Consider the following 21,014-nt stretch of genomic DNA (forward strand, 5'->3'; position numbering starts at 1 on the left):
ATGTTATGTGAGACAGATATTCAGTGCAGAAGTATATGATTTTCCTTACAATGCAGTAATGCAATTATGATGACTTTAAAATATTTTATAAATCACAAATGAATAATTTAATACTAGATGTAATACAGATGAATCTTTAGCAGCACTTATCTCAGAGTCTGTGTTCTGTGATGAAGTCGTATCTATTATACACTTTGTACTTTAAAGTATGTACTTTTGCATTAAGGATTTTTGGCTTCAAATAGTAAATGGAACGATACATCTCTGTATTTAATTCTATTGTATAATTCTGCGTTCAGAGTGTTCAACTCTTCTTGCAAAAATTTCCTTGTCTAAGTACTTCTTTTTCATTAATTAATACTATCTTTGTTATTTTCTTAGTTAACTACTTAATGTCAGCTTTGTCTGGAATTTATTTCCATGCGTATGCTTCTGCCTTATTTATATTATATTGCACATTTGTCCTTAGTACATTAGTGAAATTACACATTTGTAGCTTTCTAGGATCTGTTGGCATCTCCATATGAGCATGAGATGCTGTGACTCTAAAAGAGATAACCAGCATTTGTTCTGAAGATAATTTTAGCTGACAAATACAATTTATAAGGCAGAAAAATCAAACAGCAGGTTGTGTGTATTAATGGTAATAAATCCTAGTCATTGCAAGCCTGCTTTTGCAATTACTAGAGCTCACCTATAGAGTACAAGTTATGTTAAAAACCTGAAAGTTTCATGGTTTTTTTGTATGGTACACATTTCTGTAGTGTTTTTCTAATCCAGGAGGTGTGCTGTGTAAGAGTAAGCCTCAGATTGGTAGATACTTAATTTTGTGTTGAGGTAGTTATACATTAGATATCAGAAATAGCTTGTGCAAATTTTATCCAGTCTGAAGCCTTTATTTCTGTAAATGTGAGTTTGCCTTTGGTGGAATGGAGGATTCCAAATAATTGATCATTGGTGTTCTTTTGCCTTTACTGGTGATCTTATTGAAAGAATAACACAGGAGGATTAGCATAATATGTGTTAGTGGATTCAGAAGAGCAGGGAGAGACACACATCTTTTAGGTCTTACTGGAATTTCTGTTTATTGTTGTTAATAAAGCAATACATATCATGTACAGTGTTTTTTAAATTATGTGAGGTGGAGATTAAAAACGTTTGAACAGGGATTTTGCTTGGGGAATTAAGTGAGAAGTTGTTCTGTTTCCTTCATTTGTAACCATTGCTTTAAGCTCCTAAAATGACTTGTTTGCATCATTCAGTAGTGTCAGCCTGTCAAGATGGATAGCTGGCAGCTTTGTTCATATGCTTGGTGTATTTCAATATGCTCATTCTAAGAAGTATCAGTGTTAATTACATTACATTATCTCTAGAAACAGTTTCTTCATGTTGTATCTGACACATAACCAAATATTATGACAAAGACAATTTAAATATATTATAATGTTATCTTTTGCTTTCTAGACAGTGATAATGAGCAAAAAATAAAGATACCAATCTTTATGTAGTGACATGGGCCTCTCTCCTGCTGCTTCAGGTATCTCTAAAATCTGATGAAACCTGATAATAGGTTTCTTAAAGGGACTGGTCACAAAAATACATTGGCAGTGCATTAAAATGGTTGAAATATTACAGAGCTCAGTAAGTCTTACAAACTTTTAATTTTCTGGGCTCATTATTGCAGCTCAAATTCCTTTATGTATGTACCTGTTTGTACATGGCATTCCACTGTCAAATTATGTCTTTTCCAAATCCAGTGGTGTTTTTCCAGTATTCTCTGTTCAGAATCCATGCTTCACAGAGCTCTAAGTGTACAGTGAGTGCTCTGGGTTTGTCATCACCATTTGAAAGCTGCTTTAATGTCTAAAGGCACATACAGAAGGTACAAACAAGTCATTTCAGATTTAGCACATGCAATTCAAAATTTATTGATCTACAGATAGTCAAATCTCATTTGGAAACCTCCTTTTACCATTTTTGCCATTTCAAGAGCTCTGTTCAAGGATCTGAAGATGTTTTCAAATCTGGCCTTACTTTTGTGAAGCTGTTTTTTTTAAGAACTATTAGTGTTTTCTTTCTGTTACTGCTCTTACTTGACTGCCTTATCCTAATACTAGCCCTCTGCTTTTCCCTGCATTGTTCCTTCATTAAAGGTAGGGAAGTTTTGCAGGAAAAGCAGCTGGAGGCTTGGGGACACAGAGTTATCACAAGTTACTTTTTCTAGGATATTTCTGTTTGAATTAAATTAATGTAGACTTACCTTGCGTCTTGACTTGCTTTCCATTGTTAGCTACTTATTATTGACTGTTAATAATAATTTCTTTTTCATCCAGCTCAAAAGCATAAAAAGCAAGGCAACAATGTAATTTATATTAAAGTAATTTTTCCACAACAAAACAGTTTGCAGATTGATGGAGCTGTAAAGAGACATCTCCTAGTATCCTGCAAACAGGAGTGTTTTGTAGGATATGTTTTGATAAAATATCATACAACCATGAAATAAAAATATATTAATAGACCTGACTCACAGGATGAGTGGTAACCTTAATCTCTAAACCCCTCAAATATATTTCTGTGGGCCAGTACAGAAGATAAAAGAGCTCTGAAATGTCTTTCCCTTTTGACAAGTAAACTGACGGTTTGTCCCATACTGCATCTATCTGCACTGCAGTTATCTTGAACTAAATTATCATCGTGGTACTCACCTAATTTGAGAAAGTCTTTTACATGAGTAAGCTACAGCCACAAAATACCAGTTGCATTTCCTTAGCTTTCTGGTGTCCCTCCAAAGTTGGCAATTTGTGAAAGGAGAAAAAGCTGCAGAGAAGGAAATAAAAATTAAAATCCCCAGAAGAATTACATTTGATTTGTTCATTAACCCTACATCTAAATTTCAAAGAGATTTCTTTTTTGTTCAGCATGTGAAAAGTGTTATCTGTAAGTCAGGTCAGGACAGCAGTAGGAAGGCAGCAAGGCTGAAAGTAGAAGCTAGTTGTGTACCCAGTGCGTGTGCATTGCTGTTACTGCTGTGCACTGTTGGGTTGGTTATATTGTGGGAGTTGCATTAGCACCAGTGGCAAGCTTGTGGTTTTGGTTCCTGGGGGAACTAAGGCTTACCAGCCTGAGGGAATTGGAGTTCACTGCAGTAACTGGGCTGCAACTGGGAGATTGAAGGTAATTTTTCCTGGGGATCTCTCATACATCGGTGAACACTAACTTTATCGGGTGTTTTTCATCAAGAATGACCAGTGAACACAATATCTCTTAGCTAGTTTGGGGGCAAGCCAGAGAGCAGAGAAAATGCATATGTATAGAAAAGGCAAGGACTAATGGGAAAGTCAGCTATTAAAAAGAAATGAGCAGATGGAAAAGTGTGGTAACAGCAGCTTTGTGGACACTGGAGCTATAAACTACACAAATTTCTAAGACCATTGAAAGAGTGAGAAATTTTCATCCCCTTCTGTTTGAAATTTTTGATAACTTAATTAAAAAGCAATAGTTATTTATGAGAAGTGAGTAATTGTGCACTGAGGAGACAGTTGGAATTCAGTAAAGAGCATTATAGTGTTCAGGAGTAATGGCTGGAGTGTAACCTTTGGGCACTTGCATCCTCAGACTTTTGCAATTACAAATCTCAGGTTTCTATCAGAATTGATTCTTTGCACTGCATATTTTTCCTTCATTCTTAGCATCTGACATTCAAATTTTTGTTCATGTTCATGCTCTAATGTGAATGATGCTTAGTAGCTGCAGAAATACTCCTGAACTTTGTCCAAAGCTGCTGTCACACAGATTTCGTTATGATCAGTGCCTGAAACTATTAAAGTGGTTGTGGTTGCTTGGTTTTTTCTAACATATTGCAAAACATTCTCTTAAAAGATTTCTTTGCCTTCCTAGTGTTCTCAGATATTCTCACTTTACTGTTCTGAGGGTTAGTTTATATTTGATATTTTTGCATTTCATCAAACAAATTGTTTTAAATATCATCATTTTACCTATTTCAGTCTTCTACAGTTCCTTCTATCTGCAAACAGATGCAGCATGGATTTATACTGAAGTTGTTGCAAGGCATTTTGCGCATTCCTCTACCTCTCAAGGCTTTTCTGCATTTGCATGCTGGATTGTGCTGTCCTAGCAGGGAAGCTATAAATAGACTGTCTGATGCAGTGAGGCAGCTATGCCACAGTGGCCTTGGAAATCTCAGCTTTCACCTGTAACTCTGCATTCCCATTCCCACCGACCTCACTCTTGCAGTAGCAGGATGCAAAAGGAACGTAAATGATTGATTGCTGCTGGTGGTGTCTAAAGTCTGAGTGTTTTAAATATGATAGAACAATGAAGAATAGAGTAAGCTGTGAAGCTGCTCCTATAAAAAAGGGGTAGGGATGTAATAATTTCAGTTACTGCAGTACGTTTGATTTTGGTTTTTTGCACAGGCGACTTTTAAATTGACATTAATGTTATTACATTAAAGTGTTAAGTGTTTTAAATCTTTACTTGTTTGCAGAAGTTAGTTTAAGATTTTTAATCATTTAAGTCTATAAAGTAGTTGTATGCTTTAAAGTACTATAGAGTACATGTTTACATTGTGAAAGATGTCTTGTTTTCTTACAGTGTGAAAAATTCAAACTATTGTCTCCCATCATATACTGCTTATAAGAATTATGATTATTCAGAGCCAGGAAGACACAATGAGCAGCCAGGCCTGTGTGGCCTGAGTAACTTGGGGAATACATGTTTCATGAATTCAGCAATTCAGGTATGTACTTTAAAATAAAATCAGCTAGCATTATAACTTGAAAATAGTATCTTGTTTTATTTTGTCATTTTCAAAACTGATATTAAGAGATCTGATTAGTAGATAAGCAGTATAAGATTAAAAGTGAAGAAATAATACATCTTTATTAGTATACTTTAAAAGTTGATTTACATAGCTGCATTCATAGTTATCAACGTCAGAAAGAGGTTTGGCCAGTGTTCTTACATGAGTGAACTCTTGAAGTGGGATTCTTTGCTTTTTGTAGTAATTGCCGTTCATATACGTTACAAAAACTGCCTTTTCCTTTTGAAATGCACTTGAGTACCAATTGCAGTACTGAAAAAAGCGTCAAAAAGTAGAGGACTGATAGGTTACTGGACCTTTATTTCTGACTCATTATGTACTTCTAGTGCACAGGTTAACATGCAGGAACCTTGGAAAATATTTTCCTTTGACCTTTCCTCTCAGTATAGCTATTTCATGGATGAGATATTTTACAGGAATGTGTTAACTTGCTCTCTGCTATGAATGCAAGAGAAGTACTAGTATATCTTCTATTGCTCTACCAAGATGAAGGAACCTTAGTGTTCTGATTTTAAATGGAAGCTGCAATTGTTGAATAATTAACAGTCAGAACTAGGAGTTTTGTTTGGTTATGTTTAGTTCTCGAATTCGCCTTTTGTCATTGGAGCAGTCTTCTGCCACAAAACTGTTATGTGTATTTAAGTTCTTGTTCACATATTTTCCTGCTGAGTATGAAAATAATAGATCTTAACCAAGCGTGCTGCGGTGTTGTTATCCTCCTTTCCTCCTTGGTCATTACAAGAGTTCTTGGCTTATGTTAGTGATTTCTTTGGGCAAAATGAAAGAAAACCCAAAAGTTGCAGTCATTATTTAGCTTGTTGGAGTAAAAAAGATACTTCAGATACATTTGTATGAAGTTGTTGAAATTTTTTCAAAAGAAAAAATGTTCGAAAGTGTCATAGTGTGTGTAGATACTTCTGTCCCTTTGTGATGACAAACCAGTGAATCATTTGGCCTTTTCTGTAGCTTCTTGTTAAGTAGCTGCAGAGAGCCAAAAGCTCTCCCCTTAGTCTTGTCTTCTTCAGATTGAACTAATGCATACAGCTCTGCCTTTCCTAGTATATTGTTGTTCAACCCCTTGACCATGTTGGTGTCCTTTCCCTGCTCTTTCTTACACTGTGGAGCCCTAAACAGGACGGTGCTCCTGCAGCAGTCTCACAAGTTCCCAATAGAGGGGAAGATTTGCTCCCCTTTGCCTCTGACTGCAGTTGCTAATACAGTCCAGTTTGCAGCTGGATACCTTCCCCATGGGGGTGAACAGCAGGATCACATTTCCACACAAAAGGACTGCCGAGTCATTTAATGCAAAATTGCTTTCTAGCCAGTCAGCCCCCGCCTGTTAGTGGTGTATAGGGTAATTCCATGCTTGTTCCATACTTACTGATATAAGGAATCCATAAAATTAAACTAGTTTCTGAAAATGTTTCCATGAAGATACTTGAGGAGCAGTTGAACAGTGCAGAAAGTAATTAAATATTTTTTAGCATGCTACACGAAAGATGGCTAAACTGAAAGGGGGAAGGACACGCATTTTGCCGTGTCCATTCTAACTAAAAATGCTACACATAACCTCTCCTGATTACTGAATTGCGTCATTATGCTGCTGGAAAGAAAAGCGTGTGCTTTTGTGTAGTGTGTCAACCAGAATTATGTTTAGGTTTGAATTCAAAGAATATTCTTGCTAAGGTTTTTTTTTATGATTCTGCCTTGTTCATCAAGCTGTATTGATAAAATTACTCATTCAAACCTTAATTGAGCTGGTACACGTGATTTTTATGTATGTAATTCAAAAGTAACCTTTAAGTTAGAATTTGAAGCATGGGTTGTTGCCTTTAGGAGCCTTGTGCAGCATAGCAAACTTGGTACACGTCACATCATTATCCCATTATGTTAAACGGATTTCATTCTGAGGTCTGCATAAGAAATTACATCAGCTTTGACTTTATTGCTTTTCAGTTACATCTAGAGAATTAAGTTTTCAAATAATTCTGAGAAACTGTAGTGTAAATTAATAAATATAGGTTTGCTGATTACCAAGACAGTGCTCTAGGTAAGAAGCTGAGATGTTTATTGAGCAGTGTAGCTTTTAGTTTGGCATGGTACCTTTAGTATGTCCTTGAAGGTGTGTTTTTTCAAATGCATTATTTAGTGGCTTTCTTAGCAAGGAAGTGTATCTTTCAGTTTATCCTACTGTATATCTCAAGGAAAGTACTGTTCAGAGTTTAATGTCATCTAAGAAACCCATGGAAGTGCATTTTAGTGAAAGTATGTGTTCTTAACACACTGAGGTGTCACCGGCTGCAGTCTTCCTCTTGCCACGACTTGCATCTTTTCTCAGTTATACAGAAAGCATGCATTCCACTTTGCCATTTTGCTGTTAATTTCACATTTTATCAAAGTAACATAGGATTATTCTGGCTGTAATGCCTGTAGCTAGAGCATTCTGAACATGTTTTGATCTGTCTTAGTCTTGGAAGCAACAAAAAGATGGGCTCAAATAGTACGTGAATGGCAAAATCGGGAACTCTGCTTGGGAATATTGGCTGCTCTAGGCATTTACCTGGGTGATGGAGTACACTCTCAGCAAGATGAGAGATCACACAAATCTGCAATGAGGAATTGCTGTACCAGATGGCTGTGCTGCCATTCGAGGGACCTCAGCGAGCCAGAACCTCAGAGTTGAATCACAGGAAATGCAAAGCCCTGTGCCTGGGGGGAACAACCCCAGGAACCAGTACACACTGCAGCAGGGGGTCAGCAACTGGATGGAAGACAGGTTGGCACAGAAGCACCCAGGATCCTGCTGGACAAAAAGCTGAACAAAAAGCAGTGTGTTCCTGTGGCCAAGGCAGACAACAGCATCCTGGGCTGCACAAAGAAGAGTTTTGCCAGTAGGCTGAAAGAGGTGATCCTTTCCTTCCACTCAGCACTGGAGAGACACCTCCCAAGTTCTGAGTTCACTTCTGGGCTCCCCAGAGAGTTTAGGGAGCCAGTCTGGTGAGAGACCACGCAGGTGATCAAGGATTGCAGCATCTGACCTGTGTGGAAAGCCAGAGAGCTGAGGCTGTTCAGCCTGGAGAAGACTCCAGAGTGATTTTACTGTTTTTTGGAAATACCTGGTGGAGAAAAGTAAAGAAAACTAAGCTGAACTCTCCTCAGTGGTGCCCACTGAAAGAAAAAGAGGCAATGGGCACAAACTGAAGCATGTGCAATTTCTAAGTATAGGAAACTTTGTTCTAAAATGGGGTTTATCAAACAGTAGAATATGGTTCTCAGGGAAACTGTGAAGCCTCCATCCTTGAAGGTACTTAAAACCTAACTGAACAAAGTCCCAAGTAACCTGCTCTGGGTGATCTGTCTTTGAGCAGGTGGGTTGGACCAGAGAATCTGCAGAGATGCCTTCTAATCTCCACTATTCTGTGATTCTCCGATCTGCTCTGGTCACCTGCTTTATCTTACCTATCCTCCTCAGGTGTGTTCCTTCACAATTGCGCTAACACAAGGGCTGGTTTTCAGGATAAATCTGTTTTCTTTAAACAAAATAGTTTACTGTGGAGTACTAGACTCTGAAATAGTTTCAATTCCAATAATGTACCGAAAGCTCTGTTTCGATCCCTTCCATTCCATTCGTGCTGGGTGTGATCAGTGTAGCTTCTTTCAACTGAAGCAGAATTTGGTTGATCCATTTTCCAGCTGATTGCCGCTTCTCTCAGATCTGTACTTTCCAGGGAACACTGAGGCCCTTGAGTGTTCACATAGGAGCCATTTCTACTTCAGAAACCACTGCATTTCTCACACAGCTTCTCTTTGGTCTTGTCTCATGTACAGTGAAGAAAGTTTGCATCAGAGCTGTTATCAATGTTCCTTGGCAAAGAGGGACAATTCCTTCACACAGCTTCGTCTCCTGAGTCTGACATATTTGTGTGAAGGTTCTTGCCCTGTAAACATACTAGGTAGAAATGTGAAAATCCTGGCAATGTCTTAAATTTTGTTGCAAGTTCTTTAGTAGTTCTTCAATCTATAGGTTATGCTTGCCCCTTTATCTTTCGAAGTGATTGTTGTGGAGACCTTTGCCCTTCCAGGTAGGGGTTTTCAGTGTTAAGAAGATCAGGACAGCTGGAGGACAGATGATGGAGAGATAGGGAACATCCTCTGTGGGATTACAGATGCTGCAAGCTGTAAGGCCAAGAAGGTTAAAATACCATTGTACATCTCCCAGGTGCTGTTCTCTTACCACTGTTCCTTAATTTTAAAAAAGCAGTGATTCAGTATTCTTATTTTGGTTGTACTGGAACTTTTGTACAGTTTTTTTTTAAGGTTCTTTTGAAGGGAGTATTCCATGTATTTATTTTATTTCAGTATAAACACCTAAGGTTTGATTTTTTTTTTTCTATTAGGCCTAAATGTCTGCTTTTGCAGATCTGAGCATGAAGTAAAACAGGAAAGACAAATAGGAGTGTGTAGATTTTATGAAATAGATATTATTATGAATACTTGAACCCATATTTTAAAAAGTATTTGACAAGCAGATGTTTCATTCACTTAGGTACATAGCTTTATTGTAAGCTGAAAATAAATTAGAAAAAAAGAGTTTCATTAAGCATTGCTGTGCTGCCACCTGTGGATGTTTCCCAAGTATTACTTTCCTATTTCGATGGGACATTACGGATTAGAGCTCTGTGGAAATGTTTGGGTTGTTTTGGTTTTTTTTTTCTTTTACAGTGAAAATGTGAGAGTTCCAAAATTTTCATTTTGTGATTAAAAATATGAGAAGAAAATTTTTTTCCAAGATTTTTATTTTGATGTGTTTTTTCCATCAGTGTGATTATATACACCTGACTTCTGAACAAGCTTTGAAATGGGTATTTCAGAAGTATTTTTTCCTTCAGAAAGCTGAATAATATTCCTTCTGAAGTACTTATGGCTGTGAGTTTATCTAGACAAAAGATTGCATATTTCACCAATACCTGGAATTCCTAAGTTTTTATTGTTCTGTTTCAGTTGCTATAGGCATGTGGAGTTTGGATTAAGGAGCGTATAACTAAGCACTTTTTGCCATGTTTGATAGCATACAGATAAAAGTAGGATAGACACAAGTAGGTGTAAAGTAAATCACTTTTTCTCCTATGCCTTGGGATCTTCTTTTCAGCCTGGCAGTTCTTGGTCTTTTGTTAGAAAGCTGAAATACGAAATTTCAATGTCACTTGCATTAAATTCTTAATAAGTAGCACCTGAAGCTGAAGAACCAGGACACTTAGAGCAATGTTCAATTTTCAGTATGTCAGTTCATGATCCTTCTGTCTCCTCCTCATTTCCACAGTTCACTGGCATGATAGGAAGTGATGTTTTCTTTAGTTTGAAAGTTTATTTTTATGATTATTTTTGTGCAATATTCCATATGGTATGTGAAGAAATGTTTCCTTGTTCCCTTAGGATTATAGAATGATTTGTGGAACTTCAGGAGGCTTCTGGTGCAACCTCCTGCTCAAAGGAAGGTTGGCTCTGAGGTCAGAGCAGGTTGCCCAGGGCTTTATCCAGTTGGATCTTGAAAACCTCCCAAAAAAACAAAAAAACACAAATGACTAAGTTGAACAGGACACATAAATCTGGTAACTTTACTATCCCGTAGATTGTCTTTGTTTTAATAGACACTTTCCATAAGGCTTCCTTGATAACCCACAACATATGACATGAGTAAATAAGAATATAGGATTCCCTTCAAATTGGCTTCTGGATGCTTCTTTTCCTCTGACTTTAATCATGATCTTAAATAATTCTCCATTGTCAGCCTTTTCAAAGAATGAACATGTTTGTAATCATTTAGCTTTGTCAGTTACATTGAAAAGATCAATGCATATATGGCCAACTTTATTAGCTCCTCTAGAAGCTACTTTTTTAAAAATTTTGGTATCTGGTATTTTAGAAAAATACGTCAGCTCTGTAACTCAAAACTTCCTGTGTTGATGTAGACATTTGTGCATTCCAGTACTACCATCCGTGTCATCTTATGTTGTAATGTGGACATTGTTAAAGGAAAAAGGAAAATTATCTGTAGTAATCTTCCTGATTTGCACTACAAATATTAATTAATATTCTGTGAAAGTGACAAAATCAGTTTATCAGGTGAAAGCTAGAAATTGGTGAACTATTTTTTTGATGGACTCCACATTGTCAGGACATTGTATAATTCTTGACTAACAGAAAGACCTGTAGAAAAATATACTGGTTTTGCATTATTTAGTTCCTTGTGTTGGACATTCCTCACACTAAACTGAACAGTTGAACTGATTTCATGTCCTAAACCCGCCCAAAAATAATCCAGAAGACAACACATCTGCGAGGTAGGGGGAGTTGGGACCACCACTACTGGAAGTAAAAGCTCTTTGCCATATAGCAAGAGAAAAATGAGATTTCTTCAACCCTGAGTGTCCAAAAGTGTCTGTAATACCAGGAATTTTTTTTTGCAGTGTTGACAGATCCTGAAAGCTTTAGGTGAGGAGGAAGAGAAAGGAAGGAGTTTGATATAGGCATGAAACTCAGCTCTCTACAGCATGTGACTGGTTTTGCTTTGTAATATTGCACAGGTATGATAGGCAGACATAGGAATAACTTTTTTTGCCCTGCTCAATAAAGTTGCAATTCTTCCAGTCTAATTCTTGTATCTTATGCAATAGCATAAGTGGAACTCTTCCCCTTGTTTACAGAGAGGCAGACGAGACTGGTGAAATACTTGACCTTTCCTCAAATCTTTTAATAAAGGAAGAAATACAGAAAAGCTTACAATATAATTGAATGAACAAACTTTTAAGAATATATGCCAAGGCATGGCATGGGGATTATTCCTGAGTAATGGAAATGTTTATGTTTAAAGGAGTATGAAGAGAAGCACACAAAAATTAAAAGCTAAGTTGTAAATCATACTGCAGTGATTATGTCCTGCTGTCTCCAAATGCTGAGAGAAGAGACAAACTGGTACAGTTTGTCTGTAAATCTAAAACAAAGTCCTTGCTTTCCTTGGACTAATTTCAGCTCTAAACAGCATCACAAGATTTAAAAGAACATAGCAGGGACTACAGCACTGTGATTCGAAGTCTAGTCCCTCTAGCATAGGTTGCTGCCTCCAACAGCGCTCATAAGCTGATATTAACAAAGAGAAGGAAAAGGCCAAGCATCCTCGCCTTCCCTCACCTGCCAAAATAAAAGAAATCTTTTTTCAAATGTTGCTCTGAATATGTTATAATTTGAAGTAATAAGCCCTGTTGCCTCTCTCTTCCAAACGTGTGCATTCTCCACTTTGTGCATCTATTACAACCTCCAGCAGTGGGTTTCATATAGCCATTCGCGTCTCAAGAAACACCTTGTTTTGTTTGTTTTAAATTTTAATACAAATTATGTTGTCATGCTGTGGGTTGTTTGGACTACTCTGTTTTATAAATTTTGAGGTAAAGCTCTTGACAAATATTATCTGTGCATAACTTGTAACAACAGCTGTAGCCTGTCTTGGTTTAAAGTCATTATTTGTTTCTGGAAAAGATTGTTTAGGGTTTTTTCTCTTTTCCTTCCAGGCACTAGACGTTACAATTCATATCTGCTTTAACAAAATTAAAACATTCTTTGTTTAGAAGTGGTTCAAATCACTGTTCTAAAAAGTCTGTATTATTTTTTGCAGTGTCTGAGCAACACACCTCCTCTTACAGAGTACTTCCTCAATGATAAATACCAAGAAGAGCTGAATTTTGACAATCCTTTAGGAATGCGAGGTGAAATAGCAAAATCTTACGCTGAGCTTATCAAGCAGATGTGGTCAGGAAAATACAGCTATGTTACCCCAAGAGCATTTAAGGTCAGTAAGAAAATTACATGTAATGTGCATGTCAGCTTTGGTTTTGTACTTTTACGTGTATAAAGCTTGGAGAAATGGGCAAAAAAAAATTGAAGTAGTATTTATGAGTATGCAGTTCGTTCATTGAACTGGTAAAACACTTGGATGTGTATTTCAGTTGGTGTCACCTGTCCTTGTGCTTTGGTCTTGGAGAATTAGTTTTGACTTCCTGTCTCCATTGAAAAGCTTATCTTTTATAACAAGTTTTACCTTTTCAATATGCTGCTCTAGCATCTCAGAAGTATCTACTCTTTCTAGCAGTTAAGGTATCAGGAGTGTTTTGCATTTATTTTTTTTAGACACAAGTGGGACGATTTGCACCACAATTTTCTGGTTATCAGCAACAAGATTGTCAAGAGCTACTGGCTTTTCTCTTGGATGGTTTACATGAGGATTTGAATAGAATTAGGAAAAAGCCTTATATTCAATTAAAGGATGCAGATGGGAGACCAGACAAGGTAGGGGTTTTCGAGCTGATCATCTTCATTTTAGTCAAAGTTGTATGCTGTTAGATACTTCTACATGATTATGTACTGGAAGGTTGGGAAACTGATTATGTGGGGCTTTTTTCTGTAGGATATTTCAGAAAATAGGACAAAACTTTAAAATTGGCATCTTGTGTAAATTTCTGCTTTATTTTTAAGATAATGGAGGGGGATGGGAGGATGGTAAGTTCTTTTCTAAGACTTCATTAAGATCATCTTGTTCAATTCAATGCAGAGTTCAGTTGAAAAAACAATTCCCATTCTGTTGTTCTTTTATTTTTATATCTACAGTATGCAGCATTCTGTCTCTCTCCAGTACTCTTACTTTAGGGAAACTCTTCTTTTGGTATGAGTATGAATTAATTCAGATGGAATTTTTAGGTTTATCTGCTTCTTGTCTTCCCCCAAGCTACTTGAAAGTCACTCTCAGACTGTGTAATACCACTGACAAACAAGATCTCTGTCCTGTGAAAACCACACATCTTTTAACCAGCAAACCTGATAGTAGAACATTCCTTACGGGTCCTTTGGAGTGACATTTCTGTGTTTAGGTGGTTACTGAAAATGTTCTGTCAAAGACTTTTACTAATAATTCTCACTATTCATTTCCTACTACTTTGTCATAACCCAGATCATGCTTTGCTTACAGGTGGTTGCTGAAGAAGCCTGGGAAAACCATTTAAAGAGAAATGATTCCATCATTGTGGATATATTTCATGGCCTTTTTAAATCTACCCTAGTTTGTCCTGAATGTGCTAAGATATCTGTAACCTTTGATCCCTTTTGTTACTTGACACTTCCATTACCCATGAAAAAAGAACGCACTTTGGAAGTTTATTTAGTTAGAATGGATCCACTTGCAAAGCCTATGCAGGTAAGCGGCTTAATTTACATACAAACACTTTGATTCATGAGGCATTAACAATGAACCCAAGTTCCTTTACACAGTGCAAATTTATAAGCAAATCCAACAAGCTTTATTTTTCTGGTATGTGTTCTGAAGTCTCACTTAGGAAAGTGGGGAAGACTGTGCATGCCTGAGGAAGACTGCACATTTATTCTTTAAAATGTATGCTGACATAATTTTTTGAGAGCTGCTGTGATGAATTTTTATGTTTATAAAAATACTCATACTTAATCTGTAAGACTTAATTTCTTGGTTTCTTAATCACAAAATGCAAATATTTGCAATAAGTGGTGCAAAAAACCCCCATGACTAAATATATTGGGTAGTCTCGAATGTGCTCTCACCTCATAATCAGAAAATTTCAGATGGGGTTTCCTTGTGAAGAGTATCCCTTTTGCCGTTGTTTAGGAAGGGGATGATATTACACCCCTTAGAATGTCATGAAAAAATGTACATAAGGTTATCATAACCAAGTCTCGATTAAATGGTTCTAGCTGTACCTTATACAGTAAGTGAGGATAGGTGAAAAAAATACAACACAGGCAGTTATGCAGGCATTCAAAAAGGCTCTGACACCTGAAATCAGTACTATAAGAAGGAAAGTGAGAGAAGAGAGGCAATATGAGTTGAGGAATTTGAAGGTGAAGGGAGATGTATTAACTGATGGGAGATGAGCCTGGTAAAAATTTAATTGTGAAAATACGGGACACAGTTGTTGCACAGGGGACAAGAAGTAGTTGAAAACTACCGAAGTAGTTGAACATGACTCATTGTGTGAGATGGTGTGCTGGAATTAATAGTTTGGAATTTATGTTATTTGAGCTACATACTTTACACCTTAAGTTTCAAAAATATGAAAGAAATACGTGTTTGGGTTTTTTCCTCGTGTATATTTGTTCTCTTAAGAAATTTAATTTATATTTTCCTTTTTAGTACAAAGTAGTTGTTCCCAAAATTGGAAATATATTGGATCTTTGCACAGCATTGTCAGCTTTGTCAGGTGTTGCTGCAGATAAGGTAAGAGTTATCTCTTACATAAAGCACAACAAACAGCATTTTAATGTGTATTAACCTGGTTTAACAATGTATATACTCAATTTTCTTTTCAGATGATTGTTACTGATATATACAATCACAGGTTCCACAGGATATTTGGCATGGATGAAAATCTAAGTAGTATTATGGAACGTGATGACATTTATGTGTAAGTGTAGACAACGTGCTTCATGTCTCTTTGCAGTTTGTTTAGTTATTTGCACAAGATTAAAACCTAGACACCAGATAAAGATCAAACTGGGAGGGGATATTTTTTATTTTTCCCCTTTGTAGCCTTTTCCATGACGGTTGTTCTTTATATTTCTGATTGTTTTTCTTCTAGATTCGAAATTGCTATCAATAGAACAGAAGATACAGAACAAGTCATAATTCCTGTTTGTTTAAGGGAAAAGTGCAGGCACACTAGCTACAGCCATAGTGGTTCTTTACTATTTGGTCAACCTTTCCTCATAGCAGTGCCTAGAAACAATACTGAAGATAAACTGTATAACCTGCTGCTGCTAAGAATGTGGTAAGTTTATTGTTAAAAGAAAAATTAGTTTATTAGAGAATGATGCTAATAGTTGGGGTCAGTAGGCATGTACTTTCATGTGCATTTCTAACATACTGATTAGATTTGAGTACTTGCATTTGCTTTCTGTTGAATATTAAATATAAAATTTTAGCCACTAATGTGGATTTTAATTTGATTTTTTGTTAGCATGACCTCATCCAAAAACTATTTGAGAAGGCAGTAGAGAGTCAATCTGTATTGTTAAATAATTCTCTTGTATGCTTAGCTGTTTGTTAGGTCTTAGTAAAGTGGAAATGTTTTCCAGTTGTTATGCTATGATTATACTTCCTGTATCTACTGTTCAAGTTAATATACTAATTTATGTTGTAAAAGTACATGGTAGACACCTTCTAAAACTAGACTAGAATTAGTGCCATTGTATAGAAGAAATTAAAATCACATAACCTCCAATTTAAATTTATGCTTCTTTCTCTGTTTATATAACTTTCTCTGTAATATGGTTAATGAGCAGTTTAAAAAACTGAATACTGGTCAAACAGAGAGTGAGACTAAGAATCAAGTTGTCTCAGACCAAGTAGCTGCCAAAAATATACAGTCACATACGAGCAGGTTTTCCTATTTGCTTGTAACACTGGACACGTTTGGCAATAAAACTGATAGTCTGAGTAAATCAGAAAGGAGTGCAGAAATACAGTACAGTAGCAAGGACTTGTGATAGCAATTTCATTACCAGTTTGAACAATGAAAATTGTTTACCAATCCATTGCTTTTAACTGTTACTTTCACTTGTTACATTTAGCCGATATGTAAAAACATGTACTGAAAGTGAAGACACTGAAGGTTCCCTGCATTGCTGTAAGGACCATGGTATCAATGGTAATGGCCCAAATGGAATACATGAAGAAGGATCTCCAAGTAAGACCGGAATATCTAAACTTGTTTAGTATTTGGTGTTGAATTTGAAATGGAAGTTAACTCTCTCTGGTGTTTTTCAGTTACTGTCATTCTGTCTCATTTCTTCCTCGTTAATCTTCCAATTGCTTAAGGTGAAATGGAAACAGATGAGCAAGATGATGAATCCAGCCAGGATCAGGAACTTCCCTCAGAGAATGAAAACAGCCAATCAGAAGACTCAGTTGGGGGTGACAATGACTCTGAAAATGGATTGTGTACTGAGGATACTTGCAAAGGTCAACCACTCACGGGACACAAAAAGCGATTGTTTACATTCCAGTTCAATAATTTAGGCAGTACTGACATAAACTACATCAAAGATGATACCAGGCATATTAGATTTGATGATAGGCAACCTAGGCTTGATGGTAAGTCACAGGGAACAGAGTGGGCAATACTTGGTTCTGAGACTCTTTTCTGACTCTCAAGTTTCATTTTCTTTGTGTGCTGTTTGATGTATTTTTCTTTCAAATAGTAAATTCTGTATAAATAATTTTTTATTGCAATTGACTTTTTGAAATACAGAATTTTTATGTCCTTCAGTTTTTTGTAATTAATTAATTATAGCATTGTTTAATTTATTTTGAAGAGTGTTTGCCCAAGTTAATACAATTTCATGTAAAGCTGAAAATAATATTAAGAGAAAAACATTTTTTTTAATCTTAGAAAGATCTTTCCTTGCTTTGGATTGGGATCCTGAACTGAAGAAGAGATACTTTGATGATAGTGCAGCAGAGGTAAGCTGTTTATGTTGCTCCCTTTCCCAGCACAAATAAAAACGAAGCATAAAAAATACACCTTAAGTAGTGTGACATACGAGAGTGTAAATCTTGGCAAGAAGAAGCAGCTGTATCTTTTTTCATTATATTCTTAGTAAATATGTTGCCATAAATAAACTTCATATATACATCCATGTAATTAGCAAATCTGAGGCTTATGAACTGGAAAGTAAATCTGAAGCTGTGGAAACTTTTTACTTGAATGGTTTCTGATCAGTTTTTCCATATATAGGAGCTTTGTAGTTACTGTTTATAGTAAAACGACATCACTAAAATGAGTTTTGTTTCATTTGTTCTCTTAACTCAAGAAATACTTCTCTTTAGGATTTTGAAAAACATGAAAGTGTGGAATATAAGCCTCCCAAAAAGCCTTTTGTGAAATTAAAAGACTGCATTGAGCTGTTCACAACAAAGGAAAAACTAGGTGCTGAAGACCCATGGTAAGCACAAAAAATTAAAATTATGTTCTATGGTCTATTTCTCAAAAGTAATCAAAACCACACTTGAACGTAGAGATCAGTAGCTGATTTATTAATGGTATTTTGAATCTTGTTATTTCAAACAGAGTTGAAAATTCTCAAAATGCTTTTTGTTTTGATCCATTACTTAACTAAAATTTTTACCATGTACAGAAGGTTTTATTTTTAATGAAGACATTTAATGCATTCACAATTAGGAGGAAGGGTTGATACTTAGAGTGCTGTAGTCTATGAACTTTGATGGACAGTGGATGAATAATATTGTGACAAATTCAATGTGGTGGTTTAAACAAATACTCCTTTCTGAGATGAGAGAGGTTGGTGCATACTGTAGTTTCTTTATGCAAATACATAACTTGCCTTGCATTGATATATGAAATAGGGATGTGCGTAAAGAGCAAGTTTATGGGATGGGGGATGTCTGTAATCAATAATCCCCTCAAATTCATGTTCTAGCCATTAGGTTTTTGCAGAGACTTTTATGCTATGCATGGTTCTTCCAAATTATAATTTGGAATCACATCTGAATATTCATAATTACAGTATGTTCCCATAAGATCCTTTTTTTCCAGGAGTTTTCTAGCAGATAATCTGTCATCTACACCTTTAAGCTCAGAATTAAGTTTGAAAAGAGAGTCTGCTAATTTTTCTTCTGTGGATACCCTAAAGTTTTGAAGCTCTCCAAACATTCACTTGAGTTTCTCCTATATTTGTGCAGGGTAGCGAGCTAACTTACAAAAATCTCTTTTTTTTTTTTTTCTGGGTTTGCTGGATTGTACAATACTGGATAGACTGTTTGAGATGCCATATAACTCAGGTGTGGTGTGAAGCACTTCCATTTTGGCAGCGCATTTTAAGCAGAGTATTTTAACTACTAAATACAACTGCAGAAGTCAAGCAGCTGCTACTAGATGCATCTCACCAGAGGTCATTAATCACATTTCTCTTTATTTGTTAGGTCATCACAAGTCTAATCTACAAGAGTTCATCATCCCTAGTCCAGCACTGTTTGTGTTCTACCTATTCTAAGCCAACTGGGAAAACAGATTTTCAATTCCAGCCTGCCCTTACAGTTCTCCTAATTTTTGTCTTTATCTGATGTTGCTATTTAAAGACACTTGTGCAGTCTTTTCATTAGGGTTCATCTCTTTTCTTTTTTTTTCCCTCTAGATTTTTACTTGTTAGATGCCAAGTGTAGAATATACATAGACTACTTCACAGAAGAGTTTCTTCCATTCATTCTTACTTATCTTCCTCTCTGAGCGTTAGTTGCTGAATGATTCGAGTACGCATTTCAGGGAACAGAAATTTCTAAGTCACAGCCTGCTCAATACTTGCCTACTAAGGGAAGTTTCTAGTAATGAGTTTTTCCAGGTTCCAGGAATCACTGTAATCTGGTTTTAGATGGTAGATGGGATAGGGTCATGGATGGATGAATTTGGAAATTGAAACTTGAAGGAATCACAGTTGTTTGTTATTTTTAGCTTTTTTTTTAATGGTGAGTTTCTTAACACTTTATCTCTTTTTCATAAAATACAAGAATGCCGTGTTTTAACTAAGGATACAGGGATCTGATCAGGCATGTAGGAGATGAGAATCCAATATTGGGCGATGCTGCTTCTGTGTTAATGATGTTGAGCTTCACTGGGATCACACTTGCATGTTGTAAACTGGAAGGGACATCTATGGCATTAGTAATAGATCATGAAGAGTGTCTGTTTTTTGCTCATTCAGTTCCTCCCATGAATGTGACTTACTCTTTGGTAATGTGTTTTAATGTTCATATGGACTACAGTTACTTAAAATCAATGTTTTTTTCTTTTAGGTATTGTCCAAACTGTAAAGAACATCAGCAAGCTACTAAGAAGTTAGACTTGTGGTCACTGCCCCCCGTACTGGTAGTTCATCTGAAGCGCTTTTCCTACAGCAGATACATGAGGGACAAGTTGGATACATTGGTTGATTTTCCAATAAAGTAAGAAATTCAAGTATTTTGATGCTAGAAGTATAAAATCCTGACTAGGGCATGTGTTTAATACAGCAGTTACATAAAATGGGTCTGTTCTCAGCTTCCATGAGAGGATCCAGTAAACTAATGACAAAATGCTTCTGGATTAAAAGTATAAACTTGGAAAAATAATTATAATGTAAAAATATGGAAGATTGCTTGTTCCTGTTCCATTTCTCACAGAGTGAAAGAGATGCACTGGCAGAGTAGTCCGGTGTATTTTTCTAGGACGTATGAAGTAAAGGGCTCTGAGACCACCAAACTGTGGTTAAAAATGCTGTTAACATGACTGAATTTTGGTTGGGTTTTGTTGTTTGTTTTATTTTGTTTTGTTTTGTTTTGTTTTTTAACAGTGACTTGGACATGTCAGAGTTCCTTATTAATCCCAATGCAGGGCCTTGCCGCTACAACTTGATTGCTGTCTCCAACCACTATGGAGGAATGGGAGGAGGGCACTGTAAGTTGATTTCGAGTGTCATCATTCTAGATGTCAGCTTCTCTCTCCATGTTGATTTTGACTGAAGTACTGATCACTTTGAATCAATGGTGCTTTTTAATGGTTGAGGGACAATTTTTTTCCATTACCTTGAAATGCTTTCAAAAGTATTTTAAACACAAAGATCGGTATGCAATGAGCTTTCACGGGTAGGTTCTTTTATACTTCTAGCTATGCATATTGTGAAAAGAGAAAACATAAGAGCTGCTGTACTCTTAAAACTGATTTTGTCTTCCTTGTCTGTACTTTTATTCATTGTGCTTCTCCTTGAAAACAGAGAGAAAAAATGACTGAGGGATTGTATTTTAACTGTCCTTTTCAGTATACATTGTCTTTAGAAGGGAAATGTTAGTGATTAAACTCTTTGCTAAAAATAAAGATGTTTAATAATGATAATGGGGTTAAGTATGAAGTATTTGACAGTAACACACTGTGGTAACCTATTGTATTACATCTATGAAAATACAAAGTCCTGAGACATTGTGCTTTTTTTGTCCTAGATACTGCTTTTGCAAAAAATAAGGATGATGGAAAATGGTACTACTTTGATGACAGTAGTGTGTCCACTGCGAGTGAGGACCAGATAGTGGCAAGTATCTTTTATGTTTCCA

The 21,014-nt window shown here is 36.2% G+C and overlaps 1 protein-coding gene across 3 annotated transcripts in view; it reads left to right on the top strand.

Annotated features, from left to right (window-relative positions):
• USP15 (ubiquitin specific peptidase 15) overlaps nt 1-21,014 on the top strand; it is a 57,848-nt gene that overhangs the window by 34,674 nt on the left and 2,160 nt on the right. For all 3 annotated transcript variants that reach the window (XM_038153395.1, XM_038153396.1, XM_038153397.1), the window contains 14 exons: nt 4,615-4,759; nt 12,513-12,686; nt 13,025-13,183; nt 13,860-14,084; nt 15,051-15,134; nt 15,227-15,321; nt 15,496-15,684; nt 16,487-16,602; nt 16,734-17,009; nt 17,308-17,378; nt 17,745-17,860; nt 19,725-19,874; nt 20,261-20,364; nt 20,904-20,992. In XM_038153395.1, coding sequence (XP_038009323.1) covers nt 4,615-4,759; nt 12,513-12,686; nt 13,025-13,183; nt 13,860-14,084; nt 15,051-15,134; nt 15,227-15,321; nt 15,496-15,684; nt 16,487-16,602; nt 16,734-17,009; nt 17,308-17,378; nt 17,745-17,860; nt 19,725-19,874; nt 20,261-20,364; nt 20,904-20,992 — 1,993 coding nt within the window. The remainder of the gene's footprint in view (nt 1-4,614; nt 4,760-12,512; nt 12,687-13,024; nt 13,184-13,859; nt 14,085-15,050; nt 15,135-15,226; nt 15,322-15,495; nt 15,685-16,486; nt 16,603-16,733; nt 17,010-17,307; nt 17,379-17,744; nt 17,861-19,724; nt 19,875-20,260; nt 20,365-20,903; nt 20,993-21,014) is intronic.

The sequence above is a fragment of the Motacilla alba genome, chromosome 1A (assembly GCF_015832195.1).
Source record: "Motacilla alba alba isolate MOTALB_02 chromosome 1A, Motacilla_alba_V1.0_pri, whole genome shotgun sequence".
Classification (NCBI taxonomy): Eukaryota; Metazoa; Chordata; class Aves; order Passeriformes; family Motacillidae; genus Motacilla; species Motacilla alba.